At 35.9% G+C, this 22,916-nt stretch overlaps 1 protein-coding gene and 1 long non-coding RNA gene across 6 annotated transcripts in view; one reads left to right on the forward strand and one right to left on the reverse strand.

Moving 5' to 3' along the window:
- On the reverse strand, positions 1-22,438 carry LOC138692680 (cytochrome P450 4C1). The gene is made up of 12 exons (XM_069815801.1): positions 22,298-22,438; positions 18,374-18,551; positions 18,119-18,225; positions 11,234-11,324; positions 9,269-9,454; positions 7,285-7,354; positions 6,862-6,988; positions 5,599-5,677; positions 4,885-4,994; positions 4,723-4,791; positions 2,256-2,424; positions 1-2,018 (listed from the first exon to the last, which is right to left on the reverse strand). Exons 2-12 carry the CDS (start codon positions 18,543-18,545, stop codon positions 1,666-1,668), a joined length of 1,533 nt encoding a protein of 510 aa, XP_069671902.1. The 5' UTR covers positions 18,546-18,551; positions 22,298-22,438; the 3' UTR covers positions 1-1,665.
- LOC138692681 (uncharacterized) overlaps positions 1-22,916 on the forward strand; it is a 214,634-nt gene that overhangs the window by 92,233 nt on the left and 99,485 nt on the right. For 4 of the 5 annotated variants that reach the window (XR_011330102.1, XR_011330101.1, XR_011330103.1 and 1 more), the window contains exon 1: positions 4,731-4,812. The exons of the other annotated variant lie outside the window; for it this stretch is intronic. This is a non-coding gene — a long non-coding RNA (uncharacterized lncRNA). Of the gene's footprint in view, positions 1-4,730; positions 4,813-22,916 lie in introns of those variants that run through there. 5 annotated transcript variants of the gene reach the window in all.

Below are 22,916 nucleotides of genomic sequence, written 5' to 3' on the forward strand. Positions count from 1 at the left end.
TTCGTGATAGATAGCATGTAATTTATTGCACATACTGCATGTAAAAAATTACAGTATAAATATTATAATACATGTAATAATTATAATAATTCAGAAGCAGAAGAAATGCAACTCTTATATACAGTACATATTATCACAGTTATGGACAGACATTGTGTCATGATGACTGTTCCTTGTGAAGACTATCCGTCCTGGACTCTCATTCATCTGCATTTCTATTCATAAAGAACTTCGGTCATTATTGTAAATTGCTCATAATGTATATGTTGTCCATAATCGACGATAACTCCTCACATATGGACTATTTCATTAACCTAGAGATTAATAATTAATAGTTTGGTACTTAGTAGGTTTTAAATACATGATAAATGCAATAAAATGAAATGTCAAATTAACGAAATCATTTAACAAAGTTATTTTGTGAAATTGTAACCTTGTTTTACCAAAACATAAAAGTAAGTGATAAAATTATGAAGAATACGAAACAAAATTCATAGAATATTTTATTTTGTACATAATTAGATTTTTGGATTTTTGTACTGAAGACCTGGTTTAAAATTCCATTAAATTAGTTTGGAACTTTTTGTATTCTGAGATGGTGTTAGCACAGTTTATGTTTTCCTCTGCTCTCATACTATCAGTTTTCCATCATGACTTAATACCACCCCTGACAAAGATCTCGGCCTTGCCAGACAGCACTGTAGCATAGTCTTCGGCAGATAAAAGATGTTTTATATCTAACCAGTACTAAGAAGAAGATGAAAAGATATCAGAAGAGAAGAAGAAATACAGTATACCTCATTGTTTTGACATTCATTAAAATTACATTTAACTTCACTATTTTTTTTTAGTTTCAGACCTAAAGTGGGAGATAAATCTACAGTATAATAAATGGAATAAATAAAGGAACAACATTTATCTCATACTTACAATTAGTACAAAGTAAAAATAAAATTACGTCCTTTTCATATTGATATTTACAATTTCTGTTTCAAATTGTCAATAACATAAGAAGTTGTACTGAAAGGAGCATAACAAACAGTTGAACATTTCTTCACATCTTACATAGCGATAAATCTTCCTCCAGGATTGTCCATCCTCTAAATGTAGCTCATAGAATCCTGGTGAAAGAAAAGAACCGTATGGAACTTATCACATTCTTACAAATCATACAGTCTCATCGCAACTGAAGTAGGTAAAATTCTTTCCACACGACTCTGCAGTATAATTCACAGGAGACATTTATACAGTCATTTCGATTTTGTATCTGATATCTTTTAATGTAGGACATTTTCTTTATCAAAATAGTGCAAGAATTCACCTTGCCACAACAGTTTTCCTGTATCTTTAACTGTAATTATGTTTGTAGCAGTTACGAGATCAAAAATATTACAAACACATGTTTTAGATATAACAACTTTAGAGAGAGAACTTTATATTGGAGCATTACAATACATTCTGGCTGAAAAAATTCTTGGTTGTCTGTAAGAACTAGCGAAACCACACATCGGCTATGAACTCATTGAAGAATTAGCAAAGCTGTCTGTTCGTATTTCCACGATTTTTCATTAATAACATGGAAATTAAACGTTTGTTGTGAGGTCCACGCCTCTTTGCAGTTATTTTCTTTGGTTTTCCCCATTCGATTTCATTGTGTCAGTGACCTCAGCAAGCAGGTGTTGTCCTCTGTAACAATCGTAATCTGATGCCAGACTCTGGTCGCAGGATGAGTTCGTTCATGAGGTTGAGATTTTTGCGTTGTTCAACAGACTCGACCTTGAAGTTCCTCAAAACGCTCGAGATCACAGTCTTCTCCTCCAGCAGAGCGAATTTCTGACCTATGCAGTTTCTGGGTCCAGCGCTGAAAGGGACATATGCGTAGGGATGCCTCTTTGCCACTCTCTCGGGTAAAAAGTTGTCAGGGTCGAATGCTTCAGGATTAGGATATTGATCAGGGTTCCGATGAACGTGGTAGATCTGCAGATTGATCATACACCCAGCAGGTAACGTGTAATCTCCTGTGGGCAACAATGCAAACAAGTGCAATTTGAGCTAAATAGATTGGATATGTGAACATTTCAAAACTGTATAATGGTACTCTGAAATTGTCAATATAAAAAATGTCTCAGGATATCTTTTGGCTCTCATAATACAGAATATTTGGTTTAGATTTTCTCATTTCAGTTAGAAAATTGAAGTTCAGACATAACAATGGGATGTTACTAGATTCTTTCCATCTTCTACTACTAACTCACCTATTTTTGTGTCCTCTTTTAGAACTCTTCCAATGAACGGCACGCTGGGATAGAGTCTGAGAGCGTCTTTGATGCATCGTTCCAGGTACTTCATCTCGTTGAGATCTCGCATTGTCGTAGAACGGTCTGAACCTTGAAAGATGTTATCCAGTTCCTCGTAGACTTTTTCCTGTGGAAGAAGATACAGAATCAGACCCTGTTCCATATGTAGTCCTATACGAAATGGAAATGGGGGGGGGGTACCATAATCCAGAAGTGATTTTTTTGTATGTAAGGGTATTAAATGAATGCAAGGAATATTACTATCTTCTTTTGTAACAATTAATATTTTCTCTTTTTCTTTCTCTTCATCATTGTGGACTGGTTTAGTGGTTTTGAGCAGCTAGGCTTATTAATTTGGATGTGTGTGTTTTCCTTCATACAAATAGTCAATCCAGAATCAAGTATAAAATTTTTTAAATTTAATTATTTATCACAGCTTCCTGGCTTGTAAATCCAGCATTCTAACACTTAGCGACCGTAGTGGTTCATCAATTAATATTTAAGAGGGAATTCCAATAAATTTTTAAATAATTTAAGGCTATGGATCTGTGAAATTTCTAACGTCTACATTTTTACACCAATTAATCTGAAACTCTTACCACATACTTCTTACAATGTGATCATGCAATACACAAATTTTCAATTTAATATTCCTATTAGTTTACTTATAATTAAGTTTTGTTGTTTTTTTATAAATACTGAATTGTTTGTCCCAATTTTCAAATTTTACATAATTTTTCTCTAAAGTTATATTTAATTTATTCCTAACACATGTATGTAAAATATGACAGATTCTTTTCATATTTTTTCTTATTACTTTCTGAGAAAAAAATATGTACCCTTTTAGTTGTTGATTTTTCAATTTTTTAAAACTTATCACATCCTCAACCTAGAATATGCCATTAGGAAAGTTCAGGATAACAGGCAGGGTTTGGAATTGAACGGGTTACATCAGCTTCTTGTCTATGCGGATGACGTGAATATGTTAGGAGAAAATACACAAACGATTAGGGAAAACACGGAAATTTTACTTGAAGCAAGTAGAGCGATCGGTTTGGAAGTAAATCCCGAAAAGACAAAGTATATGATTATGTCTCGTGACCAGAATATTGTACGAAATGGAAATATAAAAATTGGAGATTTATCCTTCGAAGAGGTGGAAAAATTCAAATATCTTGGAGCAACAGTAACAAATATAAATGACACTCGGGAGGAAATTAAACGCAGAATAAATGTGGGAAATGCATGTTATTATTCGGTTGAGAAGCTCTTATCATCCAGTCTGCTGTCCAAAAATCTGAAAGTTAGAATTTATAAAACAGTTATATTACCGGTTCTTCTGTATGGTTGTGAAACTTGGACTCTCACTCTGAGAGAGGAACATAGGTTCAGGGTGTTTGAGAATAAGGTGCTAAGGAAAATATTTGGGGCTAAGTTACAGGAGAATGGAGAAAGTTACACAACACAGAACTGCACGCATTGTATTCTTCACCTGACATAATTAGGAACATTAAATCCAGACGTTTGAGATGGGCAGGGCATGTAGCACGTATGGGCGAATCCAGAAATGCATATAGAGTGTTAGTTGGGAGACCGGAGGGAAAAAGGCCTTTAGAGAGGCCGAGACGTAGATGGGAGGATAATATTAAAATGGATTTGAGGGAGGTGGGATATGATGATAGAGACTGGATTAATCTTGCACAGGATAGGGACCGCTGGCGGGTTTATGTGAGGGCGGCAATGAACCTTCGGGTTCCTTAAAAGCCATTTGTAAGTAAAGTAAGTAAGTATCACATCCTCAACACATGGTGATTTGAATATTTTCAATAGCAGAAGAAAATACACGTGTCAATTTACTTCACGTGCTTTTATGGATTTCTGTGCAAAATTTCACTGAGATTGGAGGAAAACTGCATTCATTAGAGCATTTTGAATGTTACAAAATGTTTAAAATTGAAAAATCGAGAAAACAAGTATCAAAGTACAATATGTATATGATGTATATTATCGATATCCTTCTTTTCTAAACAGGTCTACCACTTACATTTTTCTCATACATAACAATCGGAAATATGAACTGAATGAAAAATAAAATTAATTAGAATGAAGAACAAAGTCTGTCAGAATGACATCTGAGTTTCTGTTTAAAGGGCTGCAGCTCCACGCACGCACTGGTCCCTTCAGATTTGTCCTGAGGGCCCTTAAATTGTCATAGGGTCAAAATAAGCATAGATTTAGAAAACTGAAACATTAGTTAATTTTTCAGAGTTAAAAATTTCAATATATTAATGATCGTTTCGTTATTTTCACCAATTCATGGCCTTAAAGTACCACGGTACTCTGTATAATTATATTACATTATATTGTATTGTATTGTATATTTAGAGACTGTTCTACTTATTTCTGCACATATAACTCTACTCACCTGTATTTCAGGATGGGAACCGAGCAGAAACAGTGACCAGCAAATACCAGCAGAAGTTGTGTCATGTCCCTGCAATAGCAGAAGCAGCACGTAAGTCAAAATAAATATAAAATGTGTAGACAAAAGTGGTATATAAAATTCAAGAAAAAGTTGTTTCGTTACCTCAAACATAAAAGTATCGACTTCTTCTCGAATGTCCACATCTGACATGTTTGCGCCATTGCCAGCTGCCTCAAGCAGGAGATCCAGGAAAGCCAGTCTTTTCTTCTTGCCTGCAGTCATTACAGAATTAATTTTATTTGTGAAAGTAAGAAAGGATACTTCACAACACGCAAATATTATAGTTTTATATACTTCTTTATTTAAAATTATATTGAACTAAAACAGATATTTAATTATATATTATTTCAATGTCTCCTCGTATAGCCAACCAAGACCTTTCTGGAATTCTGCTGGCTTGACAATCTAATTTTGTTTTGATGTTTAAATGATTCGCGTACACTCTCGCTAATCCAGCCCCTCAGTAATCTGGCCTCTCAGTTATCCGGCCTCCTCTACTATACTTCCTGTCACTTCTGCTGTAACAATTTTCTGGGAAATTTGCAGTAATGCTATGTGTTATACTGTATTACTTATGCACGTATATACATTTTATAATATATATGTATACACGTGCCTGCCACGCAGCCACTTGTGGAATGTTTTAGTTTAGATTTACAAGTGCAGGTACAGTGATTGGCGCAGCTTAACATTGCATTAAATAATATTTTTAAGCACTCTCGGTAATTCGGCACTCTCTCTAATCCGGCACCCACCTGTGCAAGAAACGGCCGGATTAGCAAGGGTCTACTGTATAAACAAATGCTACATTCTTACCCAATAGTTCATCCTCTTCATTTGTAATTGTTGGTTCATTCGCCTTCTGCAATCTCAAGGCCTTTCTTTCTTTAATAACCTGCAATGTAAAATAAGATTTTTTGTAATTTAAAACAAAAAAATAATTAATTAATATATATCATATCTTATAGTCATAGTTAATAAAAGCGTCAGACATTTTTTATCCCAAAATAATAATAGAACAAGTGGTTATAAGATATTCATTCAACATACATAGATATTTTACAATGAGGATTAAATCATTCGTATCCCTTACAGGCAGAAACCTTTAATAAAATTAAAGATAGTTAATAAAGAGAAGATATCCATAGATTAGATTAGATAGAAAAAGATATAATGCCACACTTAAGGATTAAATATTGTTTTACTTTTGAGCCTTGTAGATAGAAGGAAGTGGACAGCAAAACTATATACTTCAGATTAACAATTAAAAAATTCAAATAATTTATAATGAAAAGTTCTATGGAAATCAATCGTGAGGAAGACCTAATAAAATGCAGCATAAAGTAGCAAAAAAGTGTAACTCATGCAGCAAGAAGAAGAAAAGCAGAACGTTCTACTGTAGACCAGCAAGGAGTAAAGTTCTGTAAGAATAGCATCATCCTTGATAGGGTATGGTAGTAAGTTTGATCAAGACTTTGGTTTCATGACTGCCATTAGTGAGTGATTACTAAGAGAGCGAATTTGGGGTTTGTAAACCCCAAAGTTAACAGCAACATCTACTATAAGTACGACCTTGAGCTGCATGCAAGGCAATGCAATGTTCTGTCTTCATACAGCCAGAACCACAATTAAACTTGGCGATACAGTCGTTTCAGCTACATATTTTTAGTGTTCCGTGAATGCGCTTCAAAATATTAAACCACCTATTGCTCACACTTCACATTATGTTACCACGTTTATTTATATTATACACAACTCAGTGTGTTACAACATTATAATACACATATTTACAATGAATTTATACAGTTAACCACACAGAAAATGTATATTAACTTACTTCGCACTACTTTCACCTCCTTCATGGTTGCACTTGTTGCAGTGAACAATAATATAATTCATCAGGGATTGAGACGTGAAACTCTTAAGATATTCAGTTAGGCAGTGCTTATGCTGCGTAAAACTTCTCTCCACAAAGCATAATGTGGCAGAGCGAATTAAAAATATACCTACCGATACATCATTATTTTAGTCTATTTCGCAACACAGTATTCAATATCTTCTTAGAAAAGTCAGACTTACCTTGTTGGTGAAGCCGTGAAGAACATTGAGACATTCTGCGTATCTTTTCCCCTTTGCTGTCATGTCAAAAACTACTTTCGGGTGCATCCACGGCCTCACAGAGCGCTGCATGGTCAGCTCGCTGATTCTGAATCAGACATTTTGAAATCAGTATGAAGAAGAGGAACATATGTCTATCCATGAACCGTAAATAATTTCTTTAATTTCAGGGTATTATATCAAACAAATTGTTTCATACAATTTTGCCTCCTTTTCGAGATAAAATTGTTTTATTTGAAACATTTCATAACGTGTTTTGGGAAAGCCATTGATTTGATTCCCAACACGCTCAGCCAATTTAAGAGAGCAGTGCTGTAGTTGGTGAGGGTGGTGATCATGAAGGCTAAATATCTTGTGAAAATATATAAAAAAAATGGTACTCACTCATAGACTGCCTTGACGTATTCGGAGTGGGTTTCCTCTTGGGCATTCATCTGTATACCCATTGCAGTCTCTGTTAATAGAAAGCAAAAGTTCTGTTTGTTATAAAGATCCCAAGAAATCCAGATATCGAAGCATAATCTGTTTTTCTATTCTGTGTCAGTGAACATATTCTTCGAGTTTTTCCCAGATTTAAAGTTGAAAATGTATGCATTTTGATAAAATAAATGAAAGTAGCATCATCTTCAATAATATTTGGTAACAATGTACAGAATGGGCCATAAGTAAAGATCGGATATGTTATTATGTTAGTTTATGAAATAATAAAATAATAAAATGCCACAAGCTACTTAAAAACGTTATTTATTGAACTCGCCAATATTAATGGAAGTAAATATGCAAAAAAGACTTGCGTGGATCTATTGGTGTCATTGTGAAACGTCTAACCTTTCGGTATGCGCACTATTATTTTCCATACACAGTTGGATGCACCGCCATGTGAGTCTTCTTGCCCGCCTGAGCATTTCGGAAGTGACTGTACTGAAGATTCGGAGAATTTCTCTCTTAAATTGTTCAACAGAATTCATCCGAATCCTTCCAAGATTTTATTTTAAGTAGGACCACAGCCAGTTTTCGCGTCGTGAAGTCGGGACTTCTTGGAGGCCAACGGTAAACGTACCAATGATTCATTCAGACGGTCATTGACATCATCGTCGATATATTTTTAGGTCTTCCGTTGCGTTATGCATCCAATACAAAGTGTGTTGAGAAAATCTTCTTATCCAGTTTCCGGAGATTGACTTCAATTGGAACTGCTTTTTTAAAGCGATGGAAGAAGTTTTTTCTGATTTCTTCGTAGGTTTCACTAGTTCGCTGTTTTTCATGAACCCACACCCTAATGATGAGACGTTCGTATAATATGTTTGAATTCGTCATTGCTTACAACATGAAGACAACGCAACGTTTCACATCAACAACGATAAACTAATAAACGAGCGGGCCGGAAAAAATTTGGCTTGTAGCCAAGACATAAAAATTCACTCACTCTATCAGAAAAGTGACAAACTATTGCCACAAACAAAAGGACAATTTATGAACCAACTATCCCTTATTACAAAACATCATATAAAATTCAGGGATATAGAAGTCATCGGATTAATGGTGGGCGCTAGAGGGACCATAACAAAACAATTCGTGTCATTCTGTCATAAATTTGGACTCCCAACAAAAACAATTAAAGAAATTTCTATGATAGCCTTAAAGGGTTCTCTGCAGATTTTACGGCGACACTTGTATTTAAATTAAAATTGAATATTCTCATTCTATTTTTATCTGTATTTTTTATTTTTATTTTACTGGAAATTTTCATTATGTGAAATATTATCTACTGTAAATTTTAGTTTATTGTGAACAAATTTCTTGTAAAACATTTTTAATGTCATCTTAAATGTTACTGTTTAACATACTTTGTCTTTGGAAACCTCACCAAGTTGAGGAAGATTGAATAAATAAAATAAAAAAGGGGAAAAAATATCCCTCTCAGCCTAGGAATAGTTTTTTAATTAGTTTTCGCTTGCGTCAAATGCTTTATTTCAATATAAGCAATATTAGATCTGACTTCTGGCCCACTCTGTACGTATTGATTTTAGTGTACAGATTGTATAATATTGTTCTCAATGAGAGAGAAACCAATAGTGGATTATTTAGGAGAGCTGTGGCTTGAACATTTGTATTGCTAAAGGGTATACAGAAAGTAATATATTAGTCACATGAATTTAACAATTTTAATGACCCCCAACGAGTAGAATAATCCTTCTTAGGCCTACGCTTTTTATTCACCTTGTAACAAAGGTATGTTTAACTTTAGAAAACTTGAGTTTTTTTATTCTTCACCAGCAATTGAAAAAGTTCAAGCTACACTTCTTCTGACGGTAGAAATGGATTTTCTTTATGATTAGTCAAATCTCGGGTAGGTAGAAAATCTTACCGCAGATTATGTCGAGTGCACAGTGGGTGATGAAGGGGTATACGTCGAAGTCCTTGCCTCCCACTTTCGACTGTAGCTTCTTAACCAAAATTTCACTCTTCTCGACGAAAACATCAACGAACATGTCCAAGATCTTGAAATGGAAGGTGGGTGTGATAAGCTTCCTGTGAGAGTGCCACCTGGCCCCTGAAAGTAATCCAATGCTAAATGACTGATGTGCTGAGAATCGTCGGGTATTTCGAATATTACTCTCTCACTGAATATTGGTGTACTGTTACCCACAAAATTTGTACATTGACTTTCCACGCTAGAGACTTGGGTTCAAATTCTAGCAAATTCAGTATGGAATTTGTGTTGGATAAATTCTAATGTTTATTGAAGAAAGGCTGTCATGTTTCTTTCAACACTATTCCACCATTTCTTCATTATCAAGTCAAACCACGTGCTACTCAGTGAAATTACTGCTTATCGCGAAAAGGAATTAAGGTACGATCCCAGACAAAAATTATGTGAAATTCATAGTGTATTGAGAAGCTGTGGTACAGGTTTAATCCGAGTAGTTCGGGTCCCTGTTATTTTTATTGTGCCATTCTCTTAGTTTCTTAATGTGTAGTATATGTAGTTCGAAAGAAATGATCATCATCAATTCATAACCATCTATAATACTACAGCCCTTTGAATAATTTAAGGGAAAAATTGTTCCGAGGCCGGGTATCGAACCCGGGACCTTTGGCTGAGCGCGCCAATGCTCTACCGACTGAGCAACCCAAGAACTCTACCATACCCAGGCACAGTTATTCCCTTGATATCCACATACCTCAAGTGGGTTAACAAGATGTCAGAGACCCAACATTGAGTGCACACCACGCTCTTTGTGACTTAAATGTGTGGTTTTCTGTTAACGAACAGTAACGTATATTATACAAATCTGGCGTTCAGGTATAGCTCCCTGTAAAGTTGACTTTAATAATTTCAGTGGGACATCCTGTATATATATATATATATATATATATATATATATATATATATATATATGACCCACATGGATACATTTTTGGACAGGTCTTGACGAGATTAATTGAAATATTGAATAATAAATACATAGTATCACTTAAAGAAACAATATTAGTACGCGTATCTCATTAATAAATAACGCTACAACGCCCCTTTTCAGTTGTACAGCTTTTGTACAAACAATTTTTCATTTGGTGCTTGCGTACAAACTTATTTGGGGTGATCAAGATAAATGGGACACCCTGTATATATTTTTTTAGCAACATGAGATGATTTACAGATACAAAATTCAAATGATAAAATACATAAAAAAATTATCTGCTTTCAGCATATACAGAGACTGGTCGAGAATCGAACCTGTAAAAAGATATTTTATTACAAGTCTATGGAACGATGAAACATAGGAAAATAAAATAGACCTACTGTTTTGGAAGGATGATACGCCAAATATTTTATTGGGGAGCAGAACGGGTTAATAGGCCCATGCCTTGGTGGTGGTGGTGGTGGTGGTGGTGGTGGTGGTGGTGATGTAACTTCTTAACATAGTTTTATATTTAAACGTTTCTGTTTCTTATAAAAAACACATAATTATAGAACATATGAAGGGTTCAGAACCATAGTGGGCCAAGCGCCATTTACTAAAACCGTAGAAAACAAGGGTTAAAATGAAGTTATTACCAAAATTCAATGGAAACATATAGCAAGTAATATAAAGTATACACATTAAAACTAAATGATATGTCAATCTTCATTAAACTGTGGCATTCACTTAACTTTAAGCCCTGCTTTCTCCGTTTTTAATAAATGGCGCTTGGCCCACTATGGCTCTGAACCCTTCACATAATTTAAAAGTGATACAGATTTCCGGGGGCTTTACTTGTTTAAAGTACTGTAAATGTCATAATTCTCTGGATTTCGTAACTTTGCTTTGGCGCTCCTTTGATGCCATACCTGTGCCAGTGAGGAGACCTTCTCCAAGCCAGGGTCGGATGAAGGAGTAAGAGAGAGACTTATCAAGATGCTTCGTATCACGCAGAATCACCTGGAAAGAAACGAGTCCTGGTTGTAATGAAAGTTTACTTAAAATAGGTGGGCCTATATTCTTCATTTCTCTACGGAACTCTCTTAAGAGGAAAAATTGTTAATGATAAAATCTTAAGTTATTTATCGTTAACAGAATAATATCAATAACACTTTGATGTAGGTACACATTGAATATATGTCTTGAAGTCCGAAAATGTTACGTATTTTTCTAATGTAACACTGATACAGACTTCAGATGTTAATGGGCCCACATCACCAATTATCTTGATTTTTATCGGAGTAGTTTACTGTTCATATAATTCATTTTAATTTACAGGTGAAATACTTAATCTGTACCACTTTCCTGAGGCAAAAAGAGAGAGAATTTTTCTTTTTCTTTATTTATTATCACGACTAGCATATTTTTACTGTTTGCAGATGGTTTTGTTACAAGGAAACAAATTACAAGACTGAAGCACTTTTCACATCCGAAAACTTCTTGCTAAAAATCAAACTTACTATACTCGGTTACTGTTATGTTGAAATGTGAGTTGCTATTATAAATATTCATGGCGCTAGTCTCGCTGAAATTTCATTGAAAGGGAATATTTTAATGCTATGTTTGCGTAATTGGTATTTCTGTTTATGATAGTGATTTTGTGGAGCGCTTATGAGTTAGAATGATTTCAATTGTTCAGAGAAATAAATGGTCGATTACGAAAAATCACCAGTAGTAATAGCGGTGACTGAAAATAAGTTTAAACCTTTTAAGTCATAAGTGCAAAAATTCAATTGCTTCGCAGTCAGTTATCTTTTTCATTTTGTGTATGTGTGTACGCTGTAGTATACTATAGTGTGCAGCATATTACGTAAGACTTCACTGCATCGTTTACCCTTGTTTTTATATTTTCAATCTCGTGAATGGGACTAGAACGACAGTCATTCGTTTTCGTCAGCGATTTGTTCTTTAACCTAACAGCGTCATCAGTGACATACATGGACTTTGATATCCGCCGGATCGAACAGTGAGTAGTAAATAATATTTTAGTCGTGTTATTAAAAATGTTCAATGCCCTATAACTGTTACGTTATAGAAGGTATGCAAGGAGATTGGTACAGTGATTTGTTGTCAAAATGTCGTTTACATAGTTGGAAATATAAGTTCCGCTGCGTATTCTATTCTATTTCAATTTTATACTTTTATAGCCTAATAGTCTATATATTTTTTGTTAATTAAATTACATAACTTTTGATAGTGCTTCTGATGATAATTTTTATAATCTGCTATGTACGAAAAATACTCTAACTTAAGACTTTAAATCTTTTCTCTATAATTATTCTAAATATCAACGCATTTACTAGTCTCTGCATATTTTACGAAAATAGACTACTTATAATTATATTATTTCGAAACGTAGCTCATCCAATCAGAATGAATGTATCGTGTGATTAGCACCCCAGCCGTTATAGCTGGCTTTCGTAACAGCATTTCGCTACCTATCGTAGCTCCCCAAGCGCATCACGGTGCTGGATGGGCACCGGTCCCATACACTGACCGAAATTTCATGAGAAAATTTCCTCTCTCATGAAGACTCAAACCAGCGCGCATTCCGTAACGCAAGTCCTAGATCACGACGCCACGGCGCGGGACTTATTAATGATACTGCACTGTATAAAATATTAATTAATGATGTTAAGATAGACTAAAATGTTACTGTCTACCCTGGTAGGTCGACCTGGGTGGTACAGTCGGTAGAGTGCTGGCATTCTGTGCCCAGCTCAGGTCGATGATATTTAAGTGCTTTTAAACGCGACAGGCTTATGTCAGTAGATTTACTGGCAAGTAAAAGAACTCTTGCGGGACAAAATTCCGGTACACCGGCGATACTGATATAACCTCGGCAGTTGCAAGCGTCGTTAAATAAAACGTAATTTTAATTTTTCTACCCTAGTAAGTACTGCATACTTTGCCACAATGTAGAATTGCATGTCGCGTAGTAAATGAAGAAACATACCTTGTTCGCCTTCCATTTCCAAGAAAGTTATACTCTTAGCCTTAGTCACATAGATATCAGATTGGGTCCACACCTCTGGAGTAACGGTTAGCGCGTCTGGTCGCGAAACCATGTGGCCCGGGTTCGATTCCCGGTTGAGGTTTATTCCGGGGTTTTCCCTCAAACCAATCAATATGAGCAAATGCTGGGTAACTTCCGTTGCTGGACCCCGGACTCATTTCACCGGCATTATCACCTTCATCTCATTCAGACACTAAATAACCTAAGATGTTGACAAAGCGTCGTAAAATAACATACTAAAATAAAATAAAAAATGTTAGATTGGCCATTTCTATGTTATGAAGCTTGAGTTGTGAGAGTAGTAGGAACAATAGACTGTGCAGGTACTATTTCGCATTCAGCGTATTCCGAATCTCACCGGTCCGGTGGCATCAATGACGTCACGTTGCAGCGAAATAAGGAACAAAAGGAAGGATTGATGGTTGTCATGGCGACTGTACAAGTTGTTGTCTGTGCTACGCTAGCAAAATTTTGCGAAATTTTCGTACTTCCATCTCGTTCAAAAAAACATAGCATAAACAATTTATTTCTTAAACCGGTAGTAATAACGGGTCCGTTGACATGTTCGCTCATAAGCCATTAACATATTGTTTTTACGTTGTGCTCATTACAAACAATACAGCAGAACTAAAGCAGAACACACCGCCATGACACAACAATGCACGATGTTATTCGTCTGCTAATTCCCGCCCTATACAAGAACCAATCAGATTCACTGATGGTGGCTGATGGAGACTGCCACCACCTCTGCAAGCTGATGGCACCGGTGCGACACCGGTGGAGCATCAATGACGTCATCGGTGGAATTCGGAACACCGTGATGCCATCGGATTGTCCACCGGTGAGATTCGGAATACGCTCATTGTCTGTAATGAGGCGATAGTAGCGATCCTAGTGGCTAGCAACTATCTATGGATGCATATTTACTACGTATTGAGCTTCATGACTGTATATACTAGACTGTGCTATTACTCCATGCAAATAACGTGACTTCTTTTGCAGTCGCTAGATGTTAGCACAGTGAAATTGATCAAAATTATTGTCTTGAAAGTGCATTAGGCAGATCAATCTGTAATATGTCATCAGCGTCTTAAGTTACGTTCATTTACGTCACCAGGGTCTGAAAGCAGTCCCTCGTCCACCGAGGCCGACTCTTCGTGTCAGAGGGTGAACGTTCACTTGATAAGTCCGCGTATACGTCACGAGACGCAATACGTCTGCTGGACTTTGCGCCAGTTGAAGATGATTCAATTCCGAGATGGAACTCGACATGTGTTACGTAAGGTCCGTCGAGCGACAATTACGTAGAACAAGTATATAGTAAACTGTAGCGCTCCTGTTATAGATATATACGGTCTTGGAAAGCCATAATATCCTAAATATTTGATTTGTATACTTATTGAAGGGACGTGTCACTTAACGAATTAGCGTATTTTCGTAAAATCTCATGTTGAAACTTCTTACCCATGTAGTTAATAGTATTTAGCTCGGAATATTTTGTCACTGATAAGGAAAATTGGATCCACGTGATCGTTTTATCTCTTAACTAAGGTGTTAATTAACGGTGCATAATAGCCTAACTCAAGCAGCGAAATAAGGTGGGGGAATAGTAAAACGAAACACATATGTAGCACGGCGCCCCATGTTTGTTAACGCTGATTCATTGTTTTGAAGTCTGGAGTTCGGTATATAATACTGTTATTATGGAATCTAATTTCAGGCGCTATATGGTAATGCCTACCTCCAAAACTAGAAACATTCCTCAAAACATATCAGTAGAAGATACGACGTTTGAAGCAGTTAAACAATTTAAATACTTGGGCGCCATAATCGATTACAACTGCAATATGAGCGTAACTGTTAAGGACAGAATACTGGCAGGCAACAGAGCATACTTTGCAAATGTTAAATTGCTTAGTAGTCCGCTAATTACGAGAACAACCGAACTAAACATATACCACACTTTAGTTCGACCGGTAATAACATATGGATCTGAGGCATGGACACTAACTAAAGTAGAAGAAGATCTCCTATGGTGTTTCGAGGGAACAATTCTAAGAAGAATATACGGACCAGTATATGAAAAAAACGAATGATGGATACGTTATAATGAAGAAGTCAATCAACTGATTGGGGGACAAGATATTGTCAAATTTATAAAATCCCAGAGGTTGAGATGGCTGGGACACATACAGAGAATGGACGAAAACAGAATTCCCAAGAGAATACTACAAGGGAAAGTCCATAACAGAAGAAGGAAAGGAAGACCTAAGAAGAGATGGCTGGATGGGGTCATCAGGGACCTGGAAATAATGGGAGTGAGGGGTTGGAGAAAGAAGACTGAAGATAGGACAGAATGGAGGACTGTTGTACGAGCGGCCAAAACCCACCCAGGGTTCTAGTGCCAGTTGATGATGGAATTGCAGGCGCGGATTCTGTAGATTATACATCGTTAAAAAAACCTCATTCATATTTTGAGAGGCGTCAGTATTCATCGAAACAAGAAAATAAAGTCTAATAATCATGTCCTAAAATTGTGTCCTCCGAGATATGAGTACTTGTTTATTAGCATCACATGAGATGGTCAATATTGTAATGTAGGCTACCCTTCTGGCCTACGTCTTAGGGACTCACATCTTGTTAACTTTTTGTTCACTGCATTTTCGATATGATATTATATACCCAATAAGAAAAACCAAAGAGGTTCTTAGGTTAGGTTAGGTCACGGTGGCTAGGGGCGGGTTAGAACGACCCTTCGCACGTCGGCCACACTGAGGCCTATTGTGCACCCCGAATGTTATGAGATGAATGAGGATGAGGGTGTACCAGCCCTCCGGCCGCATGTTACCCCTCACCCAATGGGGCCTCCTACCCTCCCCCGCTCCAAGTTCACACCGCCAAGGTGACCAAGCAGCACAGGATCCATTCCAACGGCCCTTCCAAGGTGTCGAAACGCCCTTGGAAGTACTCTTGAGGAATGAATCCTGGCAGAGATATTGCGGAAGGCTGGGAACCCAGGAACGGTTGTAGAGAGGACGCCCCCTCCCGTAAGCGGATGAAGACACGCGTATTGGCTGAATATGTCTATTGAATGAGATGAGGAAGTTGAATGATACAATATGAAATCTAAATTCTTTTTCTGCTTGGGAGGGGAAGGGAAAATGGACGTGGCAATGAAAATTCCAACCCGACACTTGCCTAAGTAACAGTGGAAAACAACGGAAAACCCACAGTCAGGTTGGTAGGTCCGGAATCGAACCACGGACCTCCCGAATGCGAGTTCCATGCGACACGTATGAGCCAATTTGCTCTGTATAATACGGTTCTTACAATGCTAATTTAAAAGCCCTTAATTCGTAACAAATTTAATTTCAGGACCCATGTTTATTAGACTTCTTTTCTTGTTTTGATGAATACCACCGACTCTTAGAATATTGAAAGTTTTGTTTCTGTAATGTAAATGACATTGACCATCTGCTATGACTTGATGAATAAGTGGAAACCCACTTACATTTCGAAGGATATTAATTTTAGGACCCATGTTTATTAGACTTTGCTTTGATGACTACTACCACCTTCCAGAGTATTAAAGGCTTTTTTTTAATGGAAATCACATTGAGCATCTACTGTAATGTTGATGAAGTACTCTTTTCTCGAAAGATATTAATTTTAGGACCAATGTTTATTAGACTTTATTTCCTTTCTTTGATGAATACTGCCCCTCCTCAAAATATAGACTTTTTTTAGCACCTTGTATATATTTGACCAAGTAGAGCATAATGAAGCTCCATGTACACAGGATATTCTGCTTGGAAAAATAAAGGAATAGTTAATTATTTTTCATCATTCATCTCTCTCCATACTTCTTCCTAAATTGTATGAACTTCAATTTCTGAATTAGCTGTCTGTGAAGTATGGAAAATGTGAAGAGATTGCTAATAATAATAATAATAATAATAATAATAATAATAATAATAATAATATATTTTTAGTTGGTTATTTAACGACGCTGTATCAACTACTGGGTTATTTAGCATCGATGAGCTTGGTGATAGCGAGATGGTGTTTGGCGAGATGAGGCCGAGGATTAGCCATGGATTACCCTGCATTCACCTTATGGTTGGGGAAAACCTCGGAAAAAACAACCATGTAATCAGCCCAAGCTGGAATCGAACCCGCGCCCGAGCGCAACTCCAGACCGGCAAGCAAGCGCCTTAAGCGACTGAGCCACGCCGGTGGCTTAATAATAATAATAATAATAATAATAATAATAATAATAATAATACACTTACTGGCTTTTAAGGAACCCGGAGGTTCATTGCCGCCCTCACATAAGCCCACCATTGGTCCCTATCCTGAGCCAAGATTAATCCAGTCTCTATCATCATATCCCACCTCCCTCAAATCCATTTTAATATTACTTCCCATCTACGTCTCGGCCTCCCTGAAGGTCTTTTTCCCACCGGCCTCCCAACTAACACTCTATATGCATTTCTGGATTCGCCCATACGTGCTACATGCCCTGCCCATCTCAAACCACTGGATTTAATATTCCTAATTATGTCAGGTGAAGAATACAATGCGTGCAGTTCTGTGTTGTGTAACTTTCTCGATTCTCCTGTAACTTTATCCCTCTTAGCCCCAAATATTTTCCTAAGTAAATAATAATAATAATAATAATAATAATAATAATAATAATAATAATAATAATAATAATAATAATAATAAAATAACTTACCTCGACGTGTTCGGGTCTCGTGAGACTGACCTGGGCTACTGGGCCTAGCCAGACCCTGAAAATCGGACCGTACAGCTTGGTTCTGCGGTCAAACACTTGGAACAGACCTGGAAAAATAAATAAATTGCGTGTTTTTTAAGTATGTTATTTAACGACTATGTGTAAAGTACTAGCTTATTTAGCGTCACGTCAATGGGATTGGTAATAGAGGGAATTTGAAGAGCAGGAAACGACTAGTTAATTACAGATACTCACGATTGCGAGGCACAATCATCTCCAAAGCATTGCCGAGTATAGGGTAAGCGGGCGGTCCTGGCAACTTGTTAACCATTTGCGCGAAGCGAACTCTCTTGGCTCCCTGGCGCAGAAGAAACGCGAAGGAAACGATGAAAACGGCGGAGCAGAGCAGCAGCGTTATGATCTCCATGGTAACCTGGGGGTGAAAATCAGGGCTTTAAGATGACTTTGTTAATATGCTTTCAGAGGAAAATATGTTATTCAATCAACTTCACACTGCAAGCACAGGACTGTAGGCCTAAACTATTTGTACTCAATGAGCAGACTCGCGATTCGCGAGCGGAACAGATTGCTGAGAACGCTCGGCTGCCGTAAGGAAAAGGAGTGATAGGGGATAAAAAGTAAAAGAAGGGTTGAGAGTTTATAGGCGACTGAAAATGTATACACATACACAGAAGAAAGAGCTTCTTCATATGGAGTTAGAATTAATTGATTTTCTTTGTATTTATTTTGAGAGTATATTGATCAGAGTCCTATAAGCCTATATTGAAAGAAATGAAAACAAATAAAGTGCTCTATCTATGCAATTCTTAATTTAAATTCATTAACTTGATTGTCACTCCAGATGAAAAAATATTTTTTTTCAATGTATTTTTGTTTAATACTGCGATCCTGTTTCATTATTATTATCATCATCATCATCATCATCATCATCATCATCATCATCATCATCACTATTATTGTTGTTGTTAGTAGTAGTAGTGTTGTTTAGTGTTGTCTGCTTCAAACTATTGCATTTCTGATTTAAATAATGTTTATGATCTGTAGAAATATTTTTTTCGATGTATTTTACGTTCAATACAATGATCCTGTTTCATTATTATTATTATTATTATTATTATTATTATTATTATTATTATTATTATTATTATTATTATTACTGATATAAAAATGACACTCGGGAGGACATTAAACGCAGACTAAATATGGGAAATGTCTGTTATTATTCGGTTGGGAAACTTTTGTCATCTAGTCTTCTGTCAAAAAGTCTGAAAGTTAGAATTTATAAAACAGTTATATTACCGGTTGTTCTGTATGGTTGTGAAACTTGGACTCTCACTTTGAGAGAGGAACAGAGATTAAGGGTATTTGAGAATAAGTTTCTTAGAAAAATATTTGGGGCTAAGAGGGATGAAGTTACAGGAGAATGGAGAAAGTTACACAACGCAGAGCTGCACGCATTGTATACTTCACCTGACATAATTAGGAACATAAAATCCAGACGTTTGAGATGGGCAGGACATGTAGCACGTGTGGGCGAATCCAGAAATGCATATAGAGTGTTAGTTGCGAAGCCGGAGGGAAAAAGACCTTTGGGGAGGCCGAGACGTAGATGGGAAAATAATATTAAAATGGATTTGAGGGAGGTGGGATATGATAGTAGAGATTGGATTAATCTTGCTCAGGATAGGGACCAATGGCGGGCTTATGTGAGGGCGACAATGAACCTCCGGGTTCCTTAAAAGCCAGTAAGTAAGTATTATTATTATTATTATTATTATTATTATTATTATTATTATATTATTATATTATTATTATTAATTACTTACTTACTTACTTACTTACTTACTTACTGGCTTTTAAGGAACCCGGAGGTTCATTGCCGTTCTCACATAAGCCCGCCATTGCTCCCTATCCTGAGCAAGATTAATCCAGTCTATCATAATATCCCACCTCTCTCAAATCCATTTTAATATCATCTTCCCATCATCATTATTATTATTATTATTATTATTATTATTATTATTATTATTATTATTATTATTATTATTATTATAGACCACACAGCTCAGATGACAGAGAAACTGGCTGCGGACTGGAAGGTACTGGGTTCAATCTTGGGCGGGGACGGAATTTTCTTGCTGCCAAAACTTCCAGAACGGCATCGAGGTTCACTCAGTCTCCTCGGCCGGGTCTTTCCCGGGTGTGGTGACAGGTGATGGGAGCCTCGCGCGTCGTGCCGGCTACATCACCTCATTCTAGTCAGGAAAGCATGAAACTCTACCTTCTGCCTCTCAATGTACTTCATGGCGGATATAGAGGATAGGCCTATCTTTATTATTATCATTATTATTATTATTATTATTATTATTATTATACTACTAGACAAAGGTGTCCATTATCATCAACTCTTAACACTGTGTTGATGCAGCGATGATTGAATGACAGAACAATCTCAAAACATTTTAAATTAGGTTCACAGATTTTAAATTCTGTGATGTTTGCAGATGATCAAGTGATATTTGCCAATTCAGAAAATAAGTTACAGGTAGCCACTCAACATTTATGCAAAGTTACTGCAGAATATAATTTAGAAATCTCAGTTAAAAACACAAAAGTTACAGCAGTTTTAGGAAAGCATCCCATGACATTAAAGATGATAGTAAACCGCAAAATTATAGAACAAGTCAGCCATTTTAATTGTTTGCACTGCAGTATAACTTATGATAAAGAAGTTCATGTGTAAAATAAATTGAATACTTTTCAATATATGTACAGTACAGTAAAACTATACCTGGCAGAAAAGATTAGAAAGGATACACAACTTAAATACTATAAAAGCCATGACTATCTATGTTGATGTACGGATCTGAAAACTGGGCATTGAATAGACCAGGTTCAAGGAAAATTGAGACAACCGAAATGAGATTTCTAAGGTCAGTTGCAGGCTATACTCGAAGAGATGAAATTAGTATAGTAACCTTATAATTATTATAAATGAATTACGAATATCTGATTTGAAGACATTATTACAAAAACAACCCTTGCCAAAACTGCTATTTTTTTAGGAAAATAATAAAAATAAATAGAACAACACATGTCAGCTGTTTCCGTACAACTAGTGTTTATCCTTGTGGCTATTGCACCTGAAATGTGTAATTTTTGGAGTCTATAAACATTTTAAATATTAGCAAATGTGTGCTTAACTGAATTTCAATAAAAATGACTAGGGCTGTTTTTGCAATAATGTCTTCATTTGTAGGAAGAAATGCAAAATGAAAAGAATTGATGGAGTCATATTTTAAGAACGGATCCTAGATGTCGAACGAAACAAACTTTTGCGTTGAGTTTTTGTGATCGGAAAGGATTTTTGTCCCATTGCTGTTCATGATGATGATTAATTATTATTATTATTATTACTATTATTATTATTATTATTATTATTATTATTATTATTATTATTATTATTATTTCCAGGAAAATTTTGTCTTATTTTTAATTTATACATAATTATTAAAATGGTATAAGAAGGATTTACTTGAATGTAAACTATCAATATTTTAGTTGAGTTTTTGTGATCGGAAAAGATTTTTGTCCCATTGCTGTTCATGATGATGATTAATTATTATTATTATTATTATTATTATTATTATTATTATTATTATTATTTCCAGAAAAATTTTGTCTTATTTTTATTTTATACATAATTACTAAAATGGTATAAGAAGGATTTACTTGAATGTAAACTATCAATATTTTAGTTGAGTTTTTGTGATCGGAAAAGATTTTTGTCCCATTGCTGTTCATGATGATGATTAATTATTATTATTATTATTATTATTATTATTATTATTATTATTATTATTATTATTATTATTATTTCCAGAAAAATTTTGTCTTATTTTTATTTTATACATAATTACTAAAATGGTATAAGAAGGATTTACTTGAATGTAAACTATCAATATTTTAGTTATTGTTTTATAACTTTTGCCTCGATATTATAAATAAGTTATCCTTTAAGGAATGAAATATATTAATTTAGAAAACTCTGAAAATCACATGGCTTCTACCATGGCATGAGTACATTTACAACAATATTAGATAAAAAAAAATGTGGATATTGAGGCGTGGAGGAAACACGGATGTCTAGAGACTTACCTGAAACTGTAACGAAGCTTGCAGTGTATGTACAGGGTGTCTGCGGTGGCGGCAATCTGGCGAGCGGGCTTATATATGCCGATTGCAGACGCAGATCAAGGCCTCCCACTCCTCGCTCTCGACTATCCCCTCCCGTTCGGCCAGAGATCAAAAGCCACACCGCGAGAGAAGATGTATCCAACCCTGGCCAGGTGGAGTGGACCGCGAGACATTGTGAAACAAGAATCGAACTCACGTACCGTTAACAAAATCCCTATGCTCTAGATCGGGATTTAAATCTTAAGGAGCCGAAATGCAAACTTCTAGAGGACAAAGTCGGTGTTGAGCGACTTTCACTGTGATATCAGGTACCTCTATTATCAAAATATGATCGGTGTTAAATGAGGAATTTGAAGGCTAGGCAGCCTTGCATAATCCCTTGGCTCTATAGTTTTCATTGGAATTCAGATTGGAGGAATGCTTTATCACTGGAGCTGTATCTGACAATATTTATTCTTTTTAAACCATATGGAAAAGCCTATAATTTTGTTGTTTAAACGATAAATACTGAGAAGCGTTTTCAGACATCTTTAGAACAAAGTTCATGTAAGTTACATGGATATCTGTGTTGAAATACTCT

The sequence above is a fragment of the Periplaneta americana genome, chromosome 17 (genome assembly GCF_040183065.1).
Source record: "Periplaneta americana isolate PAMFEO1 chromosome 17, P.americana_PAMFEO1_priV1, whole genome shotgun sequence".
NCBI classification, from domain to species: domain Eukaryota; kingdom Metazoa; phylum Arthropoda; class Insecta; order Blattodea; family Blattidae; genus Periplaneta; species Periplaneta americana.

Coding starts and splice junctions, on each gene's coding strand:
- LOC138692680 (XM_069815801.1), bottom strand. CDS start 18,545: ATGGAGATCATAACGCTGCTGCTCTGCTCCGCCGTTTTCATCGTTTCC. Junction 9,455..11,233: donor AGGTCTCCTCACTGGCACAG/GTATGGCATCAA, acceptor GATTACTTTCAG/GGGCCAGGTGGCACTCTCAC. Junction 4,792..4,884: donor TCGATACTTTTATGTTTGAG/GTAACGAAACAA, acceptor CTGCTATTGCAG/GGACATGACACAACTTCTGC.